The sequence below is a fragment of the Xenopus laevis genome, chromosome 3L (genome assembly GCF_017654675.1).
Source record: "Xenopus laevis strain J_2021 chromosome 3L, Xenopus_laevis_v10.1, whole genome shotgun sequence".
Taxonomy (NCBI): Eukaryota; Metazoa; Chordata; class Amphibia; order Anura; family Pipidae; genus Xenopus; species Xenopus laevis.
Genome location: NC_054375.1, coordinates 96,668,110 through 96,685,023, shown reverse-complemented (window position 1 = coordinate 96,685,023; position 16,914 = coordinate 96,668,110). Strand labels below are relative to the sequence as shown.

Below are 16,914 nucleotides of genomic sequence, written 5' to 3'. Positions count from 1 at the left end.
GGTATGGGAAAAGAAACTGAACCAGAAATATATTTGTAATCCCGAAGTACAAGGTAAGGTGGTAGAGTTCATGGGTCAATACTGACCCCATCGACAACTACCCCATTGGGCACAGGGCAGGCAGAAAGCCTCTAATCAATTCCTCCCTTATTGCACAGGGTAATGTAAATTAGTCCCAGCACAGTAAGCATAGAGTAGAATATCTGTGTAAAATAACGACATTGATATTTAATATAGTTTATTATTATTGAAAGTGGCCACATTCCATATTAGATTATGTATGGAGATTTGTAATTATTAACACAATTATATAATAAAATATCCTGTCAAAAATATTTATATATAGTTTATTTTTATAAATTACAATTTACATTGTCTGATTCATGGATATTACTCCATCAAAGAAATGTTTACCTGCCAAGTAGTTTTCTTTTCTCTCAGATCAGTAATCGTGCAAATTCCTCCGGTTTGTAAAATACTTAGATATTCTTCCCAAAGTTGCAATGAAAAAGTGCTTCTTGCATGCCCATTCTTTGAAGTAAACTAAAAAATGCACTGCTCTCTCTTCTAAGCTTATTGCATGAAAGTCAGACTTTAATTATTTTTTTACCCTAGCTGTTGTATTTAATTGGACACGTCAGGAATTTCAATGAGATTTAGCCTCTTTTACATGCAAATCTGTCCACTCCTTACAGCCAATCGTAAGTGTCCTCCAAGTTGCACAAATCTGGGCCTTTCTGTGAGGTATTGTCTAGGAGAGAGAAAGGAACACAGAGGAATTAGGATGAGATTTCAAACTCCAAACAACAAGATCTTTGTGTGGCTTTGAGGTTTATACTTTTTTCCCAGAGCCCCTCACTGAAACACTGCCAGCTCTTATCTGTACCAATGTGAACTTTATTTTTTTTTTTGTTAATTTTGGAGGAAGCACAGTGGTTGGAAGAATTTGCTACTGTTAAAAAAATGCATGAGTTTTCATTTCATAATAGGAGATTTTAATCATTAAGTATGTGAGCCTGTGATTACAGCACTCTGAGCTTTTATGCAACCATAATCTAAAAATAGTTATTCCTGCTGCATGAAAGCAATAGAAATACAGTAGTTACTAATGTGTATTTATTTATTTTTCAAAGTCATACACTTTTTTATACTTTTACTTTAGGTCACAGCAAAAATGTTTTGTTTTATTCCTACCTTCAAAACAGCAAACATGCTACAGGGTTTGACTCTTTCATATAGTATTAATATTGAATGTAATCATTAAAGACCATTACTGTCCAAAACGGGTATGTTTACACTACACTCTTTGTTGCTACTTTGAATATGAAAATAATGTTTCTATCATTTATCAGTTCAGAATACAGAAGTGCCTGCCATCCCCTTAGCAGCTGCTAAGCTTTGCTCCAATATATAGCAGAATGATTTACATGGAGAGGTGTCTTAAAGAACCTGGGGATACTGACACAGCTTTCGAACAAAGAATTTGAATAATTCATATAAATTTAATTTTGAGACCACCATACGAGGGAAAAAGTGGCAGAATTCTCCAGTGGGAAAAGTGGGATGTTCCTGTTATCAACTGCATGAAAGTGCAGAAGCATGACTTACAATATGGACTTTTGGTCCTAATATTGTCAGTGAATATGGTTTTTATGAAAAAGGTAGTTTAACACTATGAGCTCAGTCCGGGTTTTGAAACCAACAATAGGTTGTACCTCAGTTTTATTTATAACTTCCTTAGACATGGAACGAACTTGGCTGGTGAATGAGGCATCTACTATACCAGAGGCAGAGGTCATTGCCATAAAGGCTAATTTAAATCCTGTTCTCTTTTTTTGTTGACTTTTGCTGAAGAGAAAAGTAAAGAGTAAAAGTGATGGCCCTAATGGATTCCCTTTTTATAGTGATCAGGTTGAATTTTCTTCTTTTCTTTCTTATTATAGCTGTAGGGGAATTAAGTATGATGCTTAAGAATGGGTCTCTGATATGGTTCAAGGAATAAAATAAATTGGACCAGGTCATTGCATTAAATTAATTCACAGATAATCTTACATGTTGACAAATGTGGACATTTGTTAAAGCAATTGTTCAGTATAAAAATAAAACTGGGTAAATAGTTAGGTTGTGCAAAATAAAAAAAAAATCAATATAGTTAGTTAGCCAAAAATGTAATGTATAAAGGCTGGAGTGACTTTATACATTAAATATTTGGCTAACTAACTATATTAGAAACAGCTTTCATTTTGCCCAGTTTATATTTTTACACTGAACTGTTCCTTTAACGTCTGCAGTAATCAGGGCCGCCATTAGAAATCTAGGGGGCCCCAACAAACTAATGATTTTGCCCCCGTTCAGCTTAATTGCCATCATTGTGCCAATGTGCCCCACTTTCCATAACCATGGTCACTACTCTATCCCCCCATGCCCTGCTATTCATCTGGCCAGGAAGCAGGTCAGACCTTAGTAGTGTAGGGACCTGAAGTAAACTACGCAATGGGGGTCCTCCCTATATTTTTTTCACAAGAGCAACTGTAATTATTTTCGCCCCTATACACTTTATCCCCAGTAATCCTATGTAGGTATATAAAATAAAATGTAGGCCAAAATAGATGCAAAATTGCACCTGGATTCATACCATTCATAAAATATATTTGTGCCCATACATGCTTCTTGCATTTATGCATATTAGAGGGGAGTAACAATGCAACTGCCTACCCTGATTAATTGCATGTGATAAGGTTACTTTGGTAACATAAAGAACGCACATATCCCTTTAATTCAAAAGTAATTGTTGCTCAAACATTGTATGTAGGCAAAGGTGCAAATCAATAACTTTTTCAAATATCTAATCAGATGCTAGGTCAAACTGGCCCTCTAGCTGTCTTCATATTTTTAATATTTTATCTTCATTTATATGCCAATTAAATTGATATACGTATTCTTTATGTGACTAAAGTTCTTATAACCTTATCACATGCACTTATAGACACAAGTGAACCCAGGAATTACTGCCAGCCTGGACATGGCAGAATTTCTATGTGTTCCAGGGTTCCACTAGCAGGTTTTATCAATAGACTGAAATAACTTGTACAGGTATGGGACCTGTTATCCAGAATGCTCGGGACCTGTAGCTTTCCAGATAATGGATCTTTCCATAATTTGGATCTTCATACCTTAAGTCTAAAGAAAATCATTTAAACAATAAATAAACCCAATAGGCTGGTTGTGCTCCCAATAAGGATTAATTATATCTTAGTTGGGATCAAGTACAAGGTTCTGTTTTATTATTACAGAGAAAAAGGAACTATTTTTTAAAAATGTGGATTATTTGATTGTAATGGAGTCTATAGGAAACAGCCTATCCGTAATTCGGATCTTTCTGGATAACGGGTTTCCGGATAACGGATTGCATACCTGTACTAAGAAAATTGTGAGCTAATGACTTACTGCTTAACACATTGGTGCACCAGAATGACCAGCCCTGCTCTACAAATGTTAGCAACAACTTGCATGCAATTCACAGAAATGCTCAAAGCTTGCATTTTCATAAAAGTCAGCAATAAAAAAAGCATAGATTTTCTATGTTTGCTATGGATACTTCCCTTAATCTAACAGAAATATTGCAAGGAATAATTTCACAGTTTGTACAACTAATTCTTTAGGTGAGCTGGAGATTAATACTAGGGGAAAAAATGTCACAATAGAGTGAATTCCTTTTTTTCTGTAATAATAAAAAGAGTACCTAGTACAGTGTACTTGATCCTAACTAAGCTGCATGGATCCATATTGGTGACAATAAAAAATCTATTGGGTTAAATGATTTTTAGTAGACTTGAAGGTATGCAGATCCAAGTTACAAAAAGATTCCTTATCCAGAATACTCCAGGTAATGTTTTAAGGTAAAGAAGTATAACCATTTTCTACTTAACAATGAATTTAACAAATTATTTGCTGTCTGTAATTATTTCCCCTCTTGTCTCTTGGGGGTATATTTATCAAAGAGTGAAGTTAATAGTGAAGTTTCGCCCTAGAATGAAATTCCGCCACTTTCCATTCATTTTTATGGGATTTTTAAAGGCATATTTATCAAAGGGTGAGCTTTCACTTTCACCCATTGATAAATATGCCTTTCAAAATCCCATAGAAATAAATTGTGAGCTGCGGAATTTCACTCTAGTGGCGGAACTTCACTCTTTGATAAATTTACCCCCTGGTCTCCCAGCTGTCTTTTTCTTGACTGGGATCGACTAGTGGAGAGTCCTATTTGATTTGATTTGAAAAGCCAACTGTTTTGTAAATAAACCTTAAGGTGGCTAAACACATGTTGATAAAAGCTGCCATTTCGGTCCTTCTGGACTGAAAGATCTTTAAGTGCATGGTCAACTTATGATAGCAAACCCCTTATTGTCTGCTTGTCGACTGGGGCAAATATAAACCAAATAACTTATTCATAATGGTGTTTACTAAGTCATGATTAAAGAAGAATTAAAGAAGAATTTTTGCTTTATAAAAGAAGTTATTTAGTTTAGTAGTTTAGTTATTCAGTTTTTGTGTATATATATATATATATATATATATACATATACGTAATGTGTAACTCATAAACATTTGTGGTAGCATGCTTTGTGACAAAAATTCCCTCCTCTTTGTGCTGTGCCCTGTGTGCTGTTATTCAGTTACTAATAACTTCCTGGTTTCTGTCTTTTTTTTTTGAACTGCTGTGTGAAGGAAGCAAATTCTTACTGCAGCCCGGGTTTGAACATGGATCCAACAGGTGTCCGATGGACTGAGAATGAGTATACTCTTAATGGATATTTGTCCAAATACATCAGCTCATTTCCGAGCATCATAAAAATCACAGAAGGATTTTTAGGGAAGCAGGAAATAGACAGCATCAGTTCAAGTATGGTAAGAAAGTTCATGATGATTTAAATTTCTTGTATGTGTTCTGTCCTATCCGCTTCATTCTCTGTTTCTGCCTTGCATCACAGGGACCCCCTATAATTATTATCAGAAATATATAACATTACCAGATCACTTGAAAATTCACGGACAGGTCTAGAAAATCGAGCTAGAAGGACTGCACTGAATGTGATGTAAACTCTATAATATATAATTATAGATAATTCATTTTATTTAAGCCCTGCAACAACTTGTTATAAAAAACATATTTTGCAGCGCTGTACAAGGGTTTATAGAGCAAGCACACAAATTACATACAAACACTGACAATATGGCGGTAAAGGGCCCTACTTGTTTTAAAAAATATGGAGGCACCTTTGTCAAAGTGTGAAATAAGAGCTCACCACAAAAAAATCCACCCACTTTCTATTCATTCCAATGATATTTTTTGTAGAAGTTTATTTATCAATGGATTGAAGAGTTCACCATTTGACAAATACGATTCTAAAAATGTTATAGGAATGAATAGAAGTGGGTGCATTTTTCAGGGGTGAGCTCCAATTTTACATTTGGATAAATCTGCCTCAAATTGCTTGAATTATTTTAACTAAATTACTTGAATTTTGAATGTTCTTCTTACAAAACTCAACCACCCATATAATGCACTCCTTTCCGTAATGTTACCCACATGTTATGACATTTTGAATTGTTGCACTACTCCTGTAGTGTAGAGCTTTTCTATAGGGTGAATTTATTTTAAAATAGAAAAGAATAAGCTCTTCCAGTTCAGAGATTTTAAAACCCAAACTGGTATACACTTAGGGTGGTGGCACACTGGGAGAAAAGTTGCTAAGCTACAAACCGCCACCCTTATGTTGCTTTTCAGGTTAACATAGATTTTTGACATTTTACAATGAGAAATGCAGATTAGATGGGACACGATAACATTTTTGCTGTGTTTTTATTACACTAAAACAAACGCACAAAAATTCGAGTAGTTTTTGCAGGTTGAGAGAAGCAGATCTGCTCAGTTGATTTGAATCAAGAGCTGAAGCTGAGGTCAGCCCACAGGCTTCAGCTCCACCATGTCTGACTGCACACGGGCTGATCGAATTCAAATTAATGGAGTAGGGGCACAGAGCAAATCTGCTTCTCTCAGCCTGCAAAAATATGCCGGCTGACAACAGCCAGAGCCACCAGCCTTTGTGCCCACAGCCTAAAGGTAATGGCACACGGGACTACAACATACGAAGTGCATTTATTTTCAGAATCCCATTGACAAAGGCCTTGGTGTCCGAAACTTTGGGATATTCTCCAACACACCAAGTTATCTGCCTTACAAGCTTGAGTGCTGTTACCAGTAGGAGCAACAGTCTATTATATTTTAAAGGGATACTGTCATGGAAAAACAAGTTTCCTAAACACATCAGAATTTTGCACTGAAATCCATTTCTCACAAGAGCAAACAGATTTTTTTTATATTCAATTTTGAAATCAGACATGGGGCTAGACATTTTGTCAGTTTCTCAGCTACCCCAGTCATGTGACTTGTGCCTGCACTTTAGGATGGAACTGCTTTCTGGCAGGCGCATATTTCCTACTTAATGTAACTGAATCAGTCTCAGTGGGACCTGGATTTTACTACTGAGTGCTGTTCTTATCTTCCTGGGAGCTGTTATCTTGTGTTAGGGAGCTGCTATCTCGTTACCTTCCTATTGTTCTGTTGTTAGGCTGCTGGGGGAGGGGTGATATCACTCCAACTTGCAGTACAGATTAAAGAGTGAAGTTTATCAGAGCACAAGTCACATGACTGGGGGCAGCTGGGAAACTGACAATATATCTAACCCAATGTCAGATTTCAAAATTGAATATAACAAAATCTGTTTGCTCTTTTGAAAAAAGGATTTCAGTGCAGAATTCTGCAGGAGCAGCACTATGCATTTTGAAAAAAACATATTTTCCCATGACAGTATCCCTTTAATTACTTTAATATACTTTCATTTATTGGTGTTACCTTTGCTTTAAGTGTCTGTACTAATGATGTGGTGTCCAGAGTAACTTTTATAGCTTGCAGTATTTTATGGCTCTATTTGCTAAACTGAAACCCACCCTGTGTGCACAATGACAGGTTAATGCCATTTAAGTCACCTACAGCATTATTGTGATTTGGAGCCACATTGCCACTGAGCAACACCTTGTGCGCCATTAGATTAAGAATTGAGGTTTCTTCTTAAAGTGAAAAAGGTGTTTCTTTTAGTAAAGTCAGCTCTATCCCTAGTACTACAGGTATGGGATCCATTATCCGGAAACCCATCATCCAGAAACCTCAGAGTTACAGAATGACCATCTCCCCATAGACTCCATTATAATCAAATAATCCAAATTTTTAAAACTTATTTCCTTTTTCTCTGTAACAATAAAACAGTAGATTGTACTTGATCCAAACTATGATATAATTAATCCTTATTGGCAGCAAAACCAGTCTATTGAGTTTACTTAATATTTACATGATTTTCTAGTTTACTTAAGGTATAAAGATACAAATTACAGAAACATCTACTATCTGGAAAACCCCTGGTCCCACGCAATCTGTATAACATGTCTCATACCTGTAGTAGAGAGAATAGGAATAATTTTACCCCCTGGGCACAAGGGAAGAGCACTAGGGGTAAATAAGAGAGTGTACATTGTGCTAGGAAGTACTTGTACTAGGTGTCTCTGGTGCTGAGAGCTGGATAAATATCTGTAGCTTGGTGCAACTTGGCATCTATGTGTCTTCCCACCCCCCCACCCCCGCCCTTCCCTAATACATCGCTGACTAACACAGAAATGGAGCCAGAGGCCTGCAGCTATTTGAACACTCAGAATGCATTTGCACTTTGCACACTGTGTCTGGGTTAGTAAATAAGCCCTAACAGCTTCAATTAAGTGTAATTTTTGGCAAGTGAGAAAATAGTTACTACTGTAAATAGAACAAAGCTGACGCAGCCATTGCTATTTTCCTACATAAAACTGGCTTAAACTACAGAAAAACCAAATGAAAAGTTTCACAGCCAGCTGGCAAAGCCAGTTTAAGGCTAATGGCAGGTGTGATGCATTCTCCAATGGCATATAAGCGCCAGAGGAAAAAAGCTGATCCGCTGCATTCCATTCTAAAAGGGTAGGACTACACGAGTACCTGCTTTTACCTATACCTGTTTTTACCTGCGATAGCATCCGTTCCGACGCGCTGAGATGAATTGCAGGCGTCACTTCTGGATGCGCCGAATCTAAGGTAAGTAATAGGAATGTCGTACGCAGGCGTCACTTCTGGATGCGCCGAATCTAAGGTAAGTAATAGGAATGTCGTACGTTGACGCTGCGTGCACCTGACACGACTGTTGGATGAAGACCCAACATGCAGCGTTCGCATCCGTCAGTCGCGTCCTGTCGGATGCATGCAGCGCCAACATCTGACATTCCTATTACTTACCTTAGATTCGGAGGATCCGACGTGACACCTTTGATGCATCTCAGCGTCGGAACGGAAGCTATCACACTTAAAATTGCCCGTGGAGTTCTACCCTTTTTATTAACAGACATCTTACAGTTTATTAATTGACTGCTACAGAATTATATAAATGCAAGAACATGAGTATATCATGTTGCTGATACTGACAATAACATGGCCCCCACACCTTTTCCTCATACTCAACACACATCTTCTACAGTCCAAACTACACTCTGTCTTTATGATGATCCTGGGCTCACATCTCAAAGATCCCCATATCCCCTTCAGTTTTTCCTTCCCTTAAACAGCATAAACATATAGCCATCCCATATTCAAATTAATGCTGTAGTGCAGCAATAGGCAGAAAAACCTCAGATTGAGCTCTTTTCTCCACCACACCCCACATAAATACAACCGTCGCAGTAAATAGCATCGTCCATGAAAGTCAAGGCCCGTTAACCATAAATAAAAAAAAATATTCTAGGATATTTCCTCTTTAGCATTCAGTAGCAATCATTAAGGCACACCAAGGAAATTCCCTTTTGGCAAAGATTGTTTTGCTATGTCAATAGTCTGTCAATAGATGCTATGTCAATAGTCATTTGGCTGAACAAAAAAGGTCAGTGCTGGAGAAGTTTCACTCCATTTTGCCAGAGAATTTTCATTCAGGCAAAAAATGATTGATCTGCAAAATTAACAAAGCGTGAAAATTTCTATTCGTTACCCTTTTCACCAAGGTCTATTTGGTTCTGCCTGGCGAATTAATAATATAAAGCTACATCTTCAACATTATTATGTCAGTGACATCATGTCCTGTACTCCAAAAAAGTCATAAAAAAGACAAAAAAGCTGGCTTTTTTTCATGTTTAATGTGGGATTATGTTTACCAGTTGTAACTGTTAAATATATGTTATTTACACTTTTTTTAACCATTTGAAGCCCATTCCACATTTGTTTTAGGATAGGCTCATGTCTAGAGCTGGCCACAGACGATCGGACTTTCCCATCTCCTGACCAGCCACTAACCATTCAGATCAAAGTCTTACCATTCCGATCAAATAAAGTAGTTAAAGATCAGATCAGCTGATGTTCTGCCCCTGACAGCAATCGTACGATAGACAAAGACAGTCTCCCACTGAAAATCATACAATCGGCAATACACGCAGAGATATTACTAGAAGCAGCCGACAGAAATATTCTAACCTGTCCGATTGACCAAACGACCGATCTCCGCCAGACGGAAAATGCCGGAACCACACACGTTCCAAAAATCGTACAAATCCTCGATTCGTACGATCAGATCTTTGCGTCTACGGCCATCTTAGGACAATGGAGGATCTCTATTGTCTTAATTTTGCTTCCTTAAGCTGGCCATAGATGTTGAGACTTTTAAAAGATCCGATCCTCATCGTGAGACCACAATTTTCTCGGAACAATCGTATGATCGTACGAATTGTCCATCAACTAAAAAGACCAATTTGCCAGGAAAGCTAAGGGGAGCTGCCTGCTTGGCCCTGCAGACATAGATAGATTGCACTGGGACTGACAAAGATTTTTTAACCTGGCCGATCAATTTCCTGACAGATGTCGGCCGAAAAAGTCGATCGTTCGAATCCCACTAACACGATAATTTCGAAGGATTGGTCGGACTTCGCTGAAATCAGTCGCTCGGCAAAAAGAATCGTCGCGTCTATGGGGAGCTTTAGACATTTTTAATAATAAGTGGCCACTTCCTGCAATTTCACCGACATCATTAATAAATACATACATATACATACCCACTATATTATAAGTAAGTTAACGAATTTTCACTAGGAAGAAAGTAACACTAGGGAAAATTCGCTAAGAGACTTTTGAACTGACAAATTATTGCTGTCCAAAGTATGCCAGCGTTCTTTTGCAGAGACGAAATCACTAATTTTGATAAATACATGTATTAGTCACAAAATAACATCTGACATGAAGTTTCCCAAACCATAAAATTCGTAGATAACTAAATATACCCCGAAGGGTGCCTAAACCAATATCCACAATATCGGTGACAGCTCCATAAAAATAACGATGGTCTTTAATAATCAAAAGCAGTTGAGAGGGTTGATGATGGAATTTCAGTTAATTGCACATGTGCAGGGCCTATCTTCAAAGCAAGTAGTCTCCAGTTATTCTATATTTATGTTGGCATTTCAGTCAGTTGCACAATTTATTAATCAAATGTTTTCTTTACCCAGGTGATTAGGGTCCATTCTCTTTACAGCCAAAGGAGAGTAATAGCTGAATCAAGATTGGGCAAGTTGTTCTCTCTACCAATAAAACTGAAAACCCTGAAATTCATCACTACCGGAGGTTCCTCTCCTATCAATGGTAAACACCACAATGTCATAGATGTAGTAAAAAAACAGATTGTTAAATATTTTTACTGTGTGAGTTAATCATTTAACATTTTCTAACACTTTAAGGCTACCTATAAACCTAACCCAAACCACATTCTTTTAGGGGCATCTTGCTCCACTTGTTTCACCACAACTACATGCACGTAGAATGGAGGACAAAGAGTTCTTACTAATTTTGTATGCATCACTGCCTATGTTCAGCAACAGTGTCGGACTGGGACACCAGGGGCCCACCCAAAAACCTTAGACCAGGGGCCCACTCTCAGTACTAATATTCTTTATCTCCTCAATCAACCTCTATTCTGCTAGTTTGTTTTCTTTACATACTATAATCTATTATTACATCTATTTAGCCTCCTTGTTCTCCTAGAATAGGGAATGGTAAACACCACAATGTCATAGATGTAGTAAAAAAACAGATTGTTAAATATTTTTACTGTGTGAGTTAATCATTTAACATTTTCTAACACTTTAAGGCTACCTATAAACCCAACCCAAACCACATTCTTTTAGGGGCATCTTGCTCCACTTGTTTCACCACAACTACATGCACGTAGAATGGAGGACAAAGAGTTCTTACTAATTTTGTATGCATCACTGCCTATGTTCAGCAACAGTGTCGGACTGGGACACCAGGGGCCCACCCAAAAACCTTAGACCAGGGGCCCACTCTCAGTACTAATATTCTTTATCTCCCCAATCAACCTCTATTCTGCTAGTTTGTTTTCTTTACATACTATAATCTATTATTACATCTATTTAGCCTCCTTGTTCTCCTAGAATAGGGAATGACCATGAAATAGGCCAAAAGTTTAGCAGCATGAGGGCCCACTGACACCTTGGCCACCGGGAGTTTTCCTGGTATCCCGGTGGGCCAGTCCAACACTGTTCAGCAATGATATATACAGCAGGGATAGAACATGGTTTGCAGTTGCAGGTGCCCAGACCTGTGCATCATTCAGAACACACAAGCTACAGAGTGCTGGGAAATTAAATGTACTAGGGAGCCCTTTACTTAATCCACTACTAGGCACAGATCACAACCTGCAACAGTAAATGTACAAGTGCTCCATAAGCTATGGTGCATTTTTGCACCCCTTAGCTCTCAAGAACTTACATCTGGACATTAGTAATGAGCTCTCTGGACTATTAACAGTGATAACTAAGGGTTGTTTTTACTAAAATCCTGAACCTGAAAGGAACAGTAACGTCAAAAAATAAAAGTGTTTTAAAGTAATGGAAATATAATGCAGTGTTGCCCTGCACTGGTAAAACTGCTGTGTTTGCTTAAGAAACACTACTATTATTTATATAAATAAGCTGCTGTGTAGCAATGGGGGCAGCCATTCAAAGGAGAAAAAGCTCAAGTTACACAGCAGATAGAAGATAAGCTCTGTCTGTCTAATGGTGTTATCTGTTATCCATTACTTAACCTGTGCCATATAGCCGTTTTTCAATTTCCGCCATTGCTCCACAGCAGCTTGTTTATATGAACTATAGTAGTGTTTCTTTTTTTGTATTTATTGTATTTATTTATTCAGATTTTTTGTTAAAACAAGAAATAAAGTACATAATGGGACAATACAGCAATAAATGTTTTCTCATTACATAGTCATCTTCGACACATATAATACATTTATCTGTATACATAAACACATAGAGAAAGAAGAGACAAAAAAAAAATAGTAGTGTTTCTGAAGCAAACAGATCAGTTTTACCAGTGCAAGGCAACAGTACATGATATTTTCATTACTTTAAAACACTTACATTTTTTGGTGTTACTGTTCCTTTAAGAACAACTGTTAGTAAAAATGTTTACATGTCTACCTCTTTATTTTTAAGTCATAAAAAGGAGAAATATGAAACTATATAGTGGCCTTTAATGCATATTTATATTTCTGCATGCATCACAATTCTAATTTTATGATGTTACAATATTTACCAATGCAAAGACTTTACAATCGTTGTCTATACAATGTCAATAAACCTATTTAACAATTCTGCTTTTTAATTTGCAGGGCCAAATTTACAGTGTCCTATGACCCTACAAGAAATAGTTACCAATTATCATCTCCCTGTTGGCATTCATTCCTCCAAAGCACTGTCTTTCAAGGAAAAAGGGGATGAGGAATCCCAGGAACAAATACTTCCTGAACTACTTTTGAAAGACACCTATGAAGAAAACTTTTTACTTGGTCATCCCATTGATAAAGGTGAATGATCCTCCAGGTTCATGCAAATTAGCTTATTTTCTTAGTACATCATTTCAAGGGAAATTTCGAAAAGCATATTCGCTTTCAGAATGTTATGAGAATGTCAAACCCAGAAGAAGCCTTGATTTATTTGTGGCTCTAGTTCTTTTCCACATTCTCTAGGCCTAGAAGGTAGTTCTTAGTGATGTGGAGTCTGGGAAATATCTACATACAAAAGCACACACATAGATATGCAGCTCAGTTAGATACCTGTATAATCTTTTTTTTTCTTCAATAACAAAAGGTAAAATCTTTACCAAAGAGCCCATTATGGTCCCAATGTATATGAAAGAACTGAGACTGGTGGTAGCTTTAGGATTCACCAATGATGACACAAACAATTGGAACAAGACTTTTGAATGGCTTACCAAACAAGTGGATAATGAAGGGGACATGTCAGAGGTTACTTTTGAAGGTAAGCGTTTGGCCTTTCTATCAAGAAATATATATTTATAATAAGTAACAGGTTATCCCAGTCCAACACTACTGTATCTACATGTAAGATTGCTGACAAGACCCAATAAATAGCAAGTGGGGGGAATCAGAAAGCTGTACTTGATTTGGCTTTAATTCCATAGGGACACCTAGAGATGTACAGATCTAAATGGATCATAATATTCAATTAACCCAAGGACTGCTAACTCAGCAGACCAGAGAGAGAGAGAGAGAGAGAGATGATGAGTTGAAGGTCGAAAACGGCAAAAGCAGATCGAGGCACATATCATTAGTATAATTCTGTAAAAATAAATGTATTATAAAAGATACAATTACACTGAGGGGTCTATTTATCATGCTGTGTAAAAAGTGGAGTGAAACATTACCTGTGCTCATAGTAACCAATCAGATATTTGCTTTTGTTTTTTAACTGTTGAACCTAATTGCTAATTGGTTGCTCTGGGCAACATCACTGGTAATGCTTCACTCCACTTTTTACACAGCATGAGAAAAAGGCCCAAGTGTCAATATACAAGCCTTTACTTCATAAACCTTCAATCATACAGCAGTGTCCCCAGTAAACTAGGAACTTGTGATCAAGATGTCCATTCATAACAACAAGCAGCAAATCTTTTATGGAGGACTTGTGTGTCACTATGAATTTACATTGGGTTCCCATCGTCCAAGTTTAATGAAGAAACATTTTGCTGTAAAACTGAAGGTTTATGATTTTCCAGCTAAGCTCTACATGTATATCGACATTCTGTATAACGTGCAATTTTATCTTTGATAAAAAATGAATTTTAACAGGATTACACTATGGAAATGTGCCCCTTGTATATATGATGATTGAGAACACATCCCCCCAGTCTATCGAGGAGACAGCAACACTGCCTGGGCTAACCTTCACTGATCTAATACATCCATTTTTTAAGAGGCGGTGATAACAAACTACTAAAATTGTTATGTTTGTATGAACTAACTATACTTATTATGATTTTACTTTACTTCACAGTATATTATCCATAAGCACATTTTTTTCAGCAATATTAGCATATATATTTAAAATCTACTTTCTGCCATCCCTTGATTTCCTTTCATTGTGAATATTCCCTACGTATAACCCATACATTACACATTAAGGGGCTGGAAAGTAATAATCATTATTAATTCTGTTTTTAACTTTCTTTGGCCTATGACATTGCTCATTAAGCAAGCCAGCCATGACTTGTCCTCTTTGCTTTGTAGAAATATATTTACTGGACAAAAAGAATCTGTCATCCAATGAACCAAGATACAGCACCATTGAGCCAATATATATTGACATCAGTGAACTTGGAATGGAACAGCAGAGAAATAAAACACTCATAGGTACCTCTACCCACAATGAGAGACACATTTCTCGAGTATTAAACCAGACCGCTAAATATAGCTTGGAAGGAGTGTCTCAGGTGGTGTCAAATGTCACCACACCAATAACAAACATAAATGATATCCCAAAAGATCTTCGAGGCTTGACTGTGAATCAGGTGTGCAAGTGTCTTAATCTGCTCAACATGAACCAGTATGAAGATGCCTTTAAGGGGGCACAGGTGGATGGCCAATTCTTGTATGAGCTGAATTGTGAGATGATGAAGAGTTGCCTGGGGATGAATGGACTTCATGCTGTTAAATTAATGAAGTTCAGGGATGGCTGGAGGCCCAATATGCAAGATCAGTAGAGGTTACAAAAGCATTGATTGTTAGAGGGTTAGAATATTTAGTAAGGTGGCACAGTGTTACATTTGGTACAAAAATATTTATAAGAAATGTCTTTGGCAAGTCTTTGTAATTGGAGCAAAACCAATAGAGCCGCACATTAGCAGTAAGGCACAGCCAATGATAGCATCTAGGGTACTAATAAAACAGTCAGTACTGAAATTCCAGTGTTTAAATCAGGGAATTTACAACATTTACAAAATTTCGGTTGGATAGTACTAGATTATATTCTGGTGAGCAAAATGAGTTTATTTTGGAATCAGTGGAATATTTGCTAAATCATAATTATTTTATGTATGATGGTCGCTTCTATCTCCAGATGTGTGGCAATGCAATGGGGGCGCGATTTGTGCCCTCATATGCCAATCTCTTTATGGAGTGGGTAGAAAGGTGCCACATATTTGGAGATGGATCAACATGGAAAAACTGTATCGTGAGATATTTTTGCTTTATTGACTATTTGATTTTGATATGGAAAGTTAATGAAAAGCAGTTAGAAGAATTTGTGCTTTTGTAATAATAATCCTTTTGGTATAAAGTTTACTTACAATATTGGTGAAAAGAATAAAGAATTCTTGTACAGGTATGAGCTCTGAATTAAGGAAAATTCGTCTTCCATAGACTCCATTTTATCCAAATAATCAAAAGTTTTTAAAATGATTTCCTTTTTCTCTGTAATAATAAAACAGTACCTTGCACTTGATCCAAACTAAGTTATAATTCATCTTCATTGGAGGCAAAACCAGCATATTTGGTTTATTTAATGTTTACATGATATTCTAGTAGACTTAAGGTACAAAGATCCAAATTATGGAAAGATATGTTATCCGGAAAACCCCAGGTCCCGAGCATTCTGGATATTAGGTCCCATACCTGTACATACTGTTTCTACATGAAAATGGTAGAATAGAAACAGATGTTAGAAAATCTATTAGTAGAAATTCCCTATTATTGAGAGAGAGCTGTCATCCTGGGCCCCCACTGGCGGGTATCCCGATTAGACAGTTTCTCAGATTAAAGAGGATCTGCTCCACATGGGATGCCTTCCAGATGGGTGCTATGGATTTATGGGATAGATTGGCAGCTATGGGATATAGAGGAAAATGCTTAAAGAAAGCAGTTGGAAGTGAACACAGAGACATTTTAAAACAAGTAAAATGAGTAATGAGAAAGGAATGAGGAAAATTAAAATAATAAAAAAGTTGAAAATATAGGCTATAAAGAAAATAGAAAGTCAGAGATGTATTTTGTGATTGATTATAGCTGTGAAGCAAATTAAATTAGGAGGATCATACAAAAGCATAGGAGAGTGATTAGTTTGGATCCACAAATAAAAGTTGGGAAACATTGGTTCTCATATAGAAAAAATAGGACAATAGCCAACTATGTCTCAACCAGTATGCTACCGGATATAAAAGCTACATCTAATTGGTTGAAGCTATATGGTACTTACAAGTATGGAGCGAAAATATGCAAAGCATTTAATTCTATAAATGTGTCTACGACCTTTAAAAGTACAACAAATGGGAGAGAATATGAATGTAGGACATATATTAATTGTTGGACACCAAGAGGCCCATTTACTAAGGGTCGAATATCGAGGGTTAATTAACCCTCGATATTCGAACATCGAAGTAAAATCCTTCGACTTCGAATATCGAAGTCGAAGGATTTACGGCAAATACTT

General features: G+C 36.9%; 2 protein-coding genes across 3 annotated transcripts in view; one reads left to right on the top strand and one right to left on the bottom strand.

Moving 5' to 3' along the window:
• acsbg1.L (acyl-CoA synthetase bubblegum family member 1 L homeolog) overlaps positions 1 to 721 on the bottom strand; it is a 30,965-nt gene extending 30,244 nt beyond the window's left edge. For both annotated transcript variants that reach the window (XM_018252870.2, XM_041586654.1), the window contains exon 1: positions 415 to 721. The gene's annotated coding sequence lies outside the window, so the exon portion shown is untranslated. The remainder of the gene's footprint in view (positions 1 to 414) is intronic.
• A 3,984-nt stretch (positions 722 to 4,705) lies between these two features.
• On the top strand, positions 4,706 to 15,813 carry XB13580952.L (hypothetical protein LOC100496311 L homeolog). Its single transcript, XM_018252867.2, has 5 exons — positions 4,706 to 4,908; positions 10,621 to 10,753; positions 12,801 to 12,995; positions 13,279 to 13,449; positions 14,718 to 15,813. Exons 1-5 carry the CDS (start codon positions 4,762 to 4,764, stop codon positions 15,188 to 15,190), a joined length of 1,119 nt encoding a protein of 372 aa, XP_018108356.1. The 5' UTR covers positions 4,706 to 4,761; the 3' UTR covers positions 15,191 to 15,813.
• Positions 15,814 to 16,914: the final 1,101 nt, after the last annotated feature.

Excerpts from the sequence above, each read along its gene's own strand:
- XB13580952.L (XM_018252867.2), top strand. The coding sequence starts at position 4,762 with ATGGATCCAACAGGTGTCCGATGGACTGAGAATGAGTATACTCTTAAT. Across the intron at positions 4,909-10,620 it reads ACAGCATCAGTTCAAGTATG|GTGATTAGGGTCCATTCTCT; the intron begins GTAAGAAAGTTC and ends TTCTTTACCCAG. Across the intron at positions 13,450-14,717 it reads GTCAGAGGTTACTTTTGAAG|AAATATATTTACTGGACAAA; the intron begins GTAAGCGTTTGG and ends TTTGCTTTGTAG.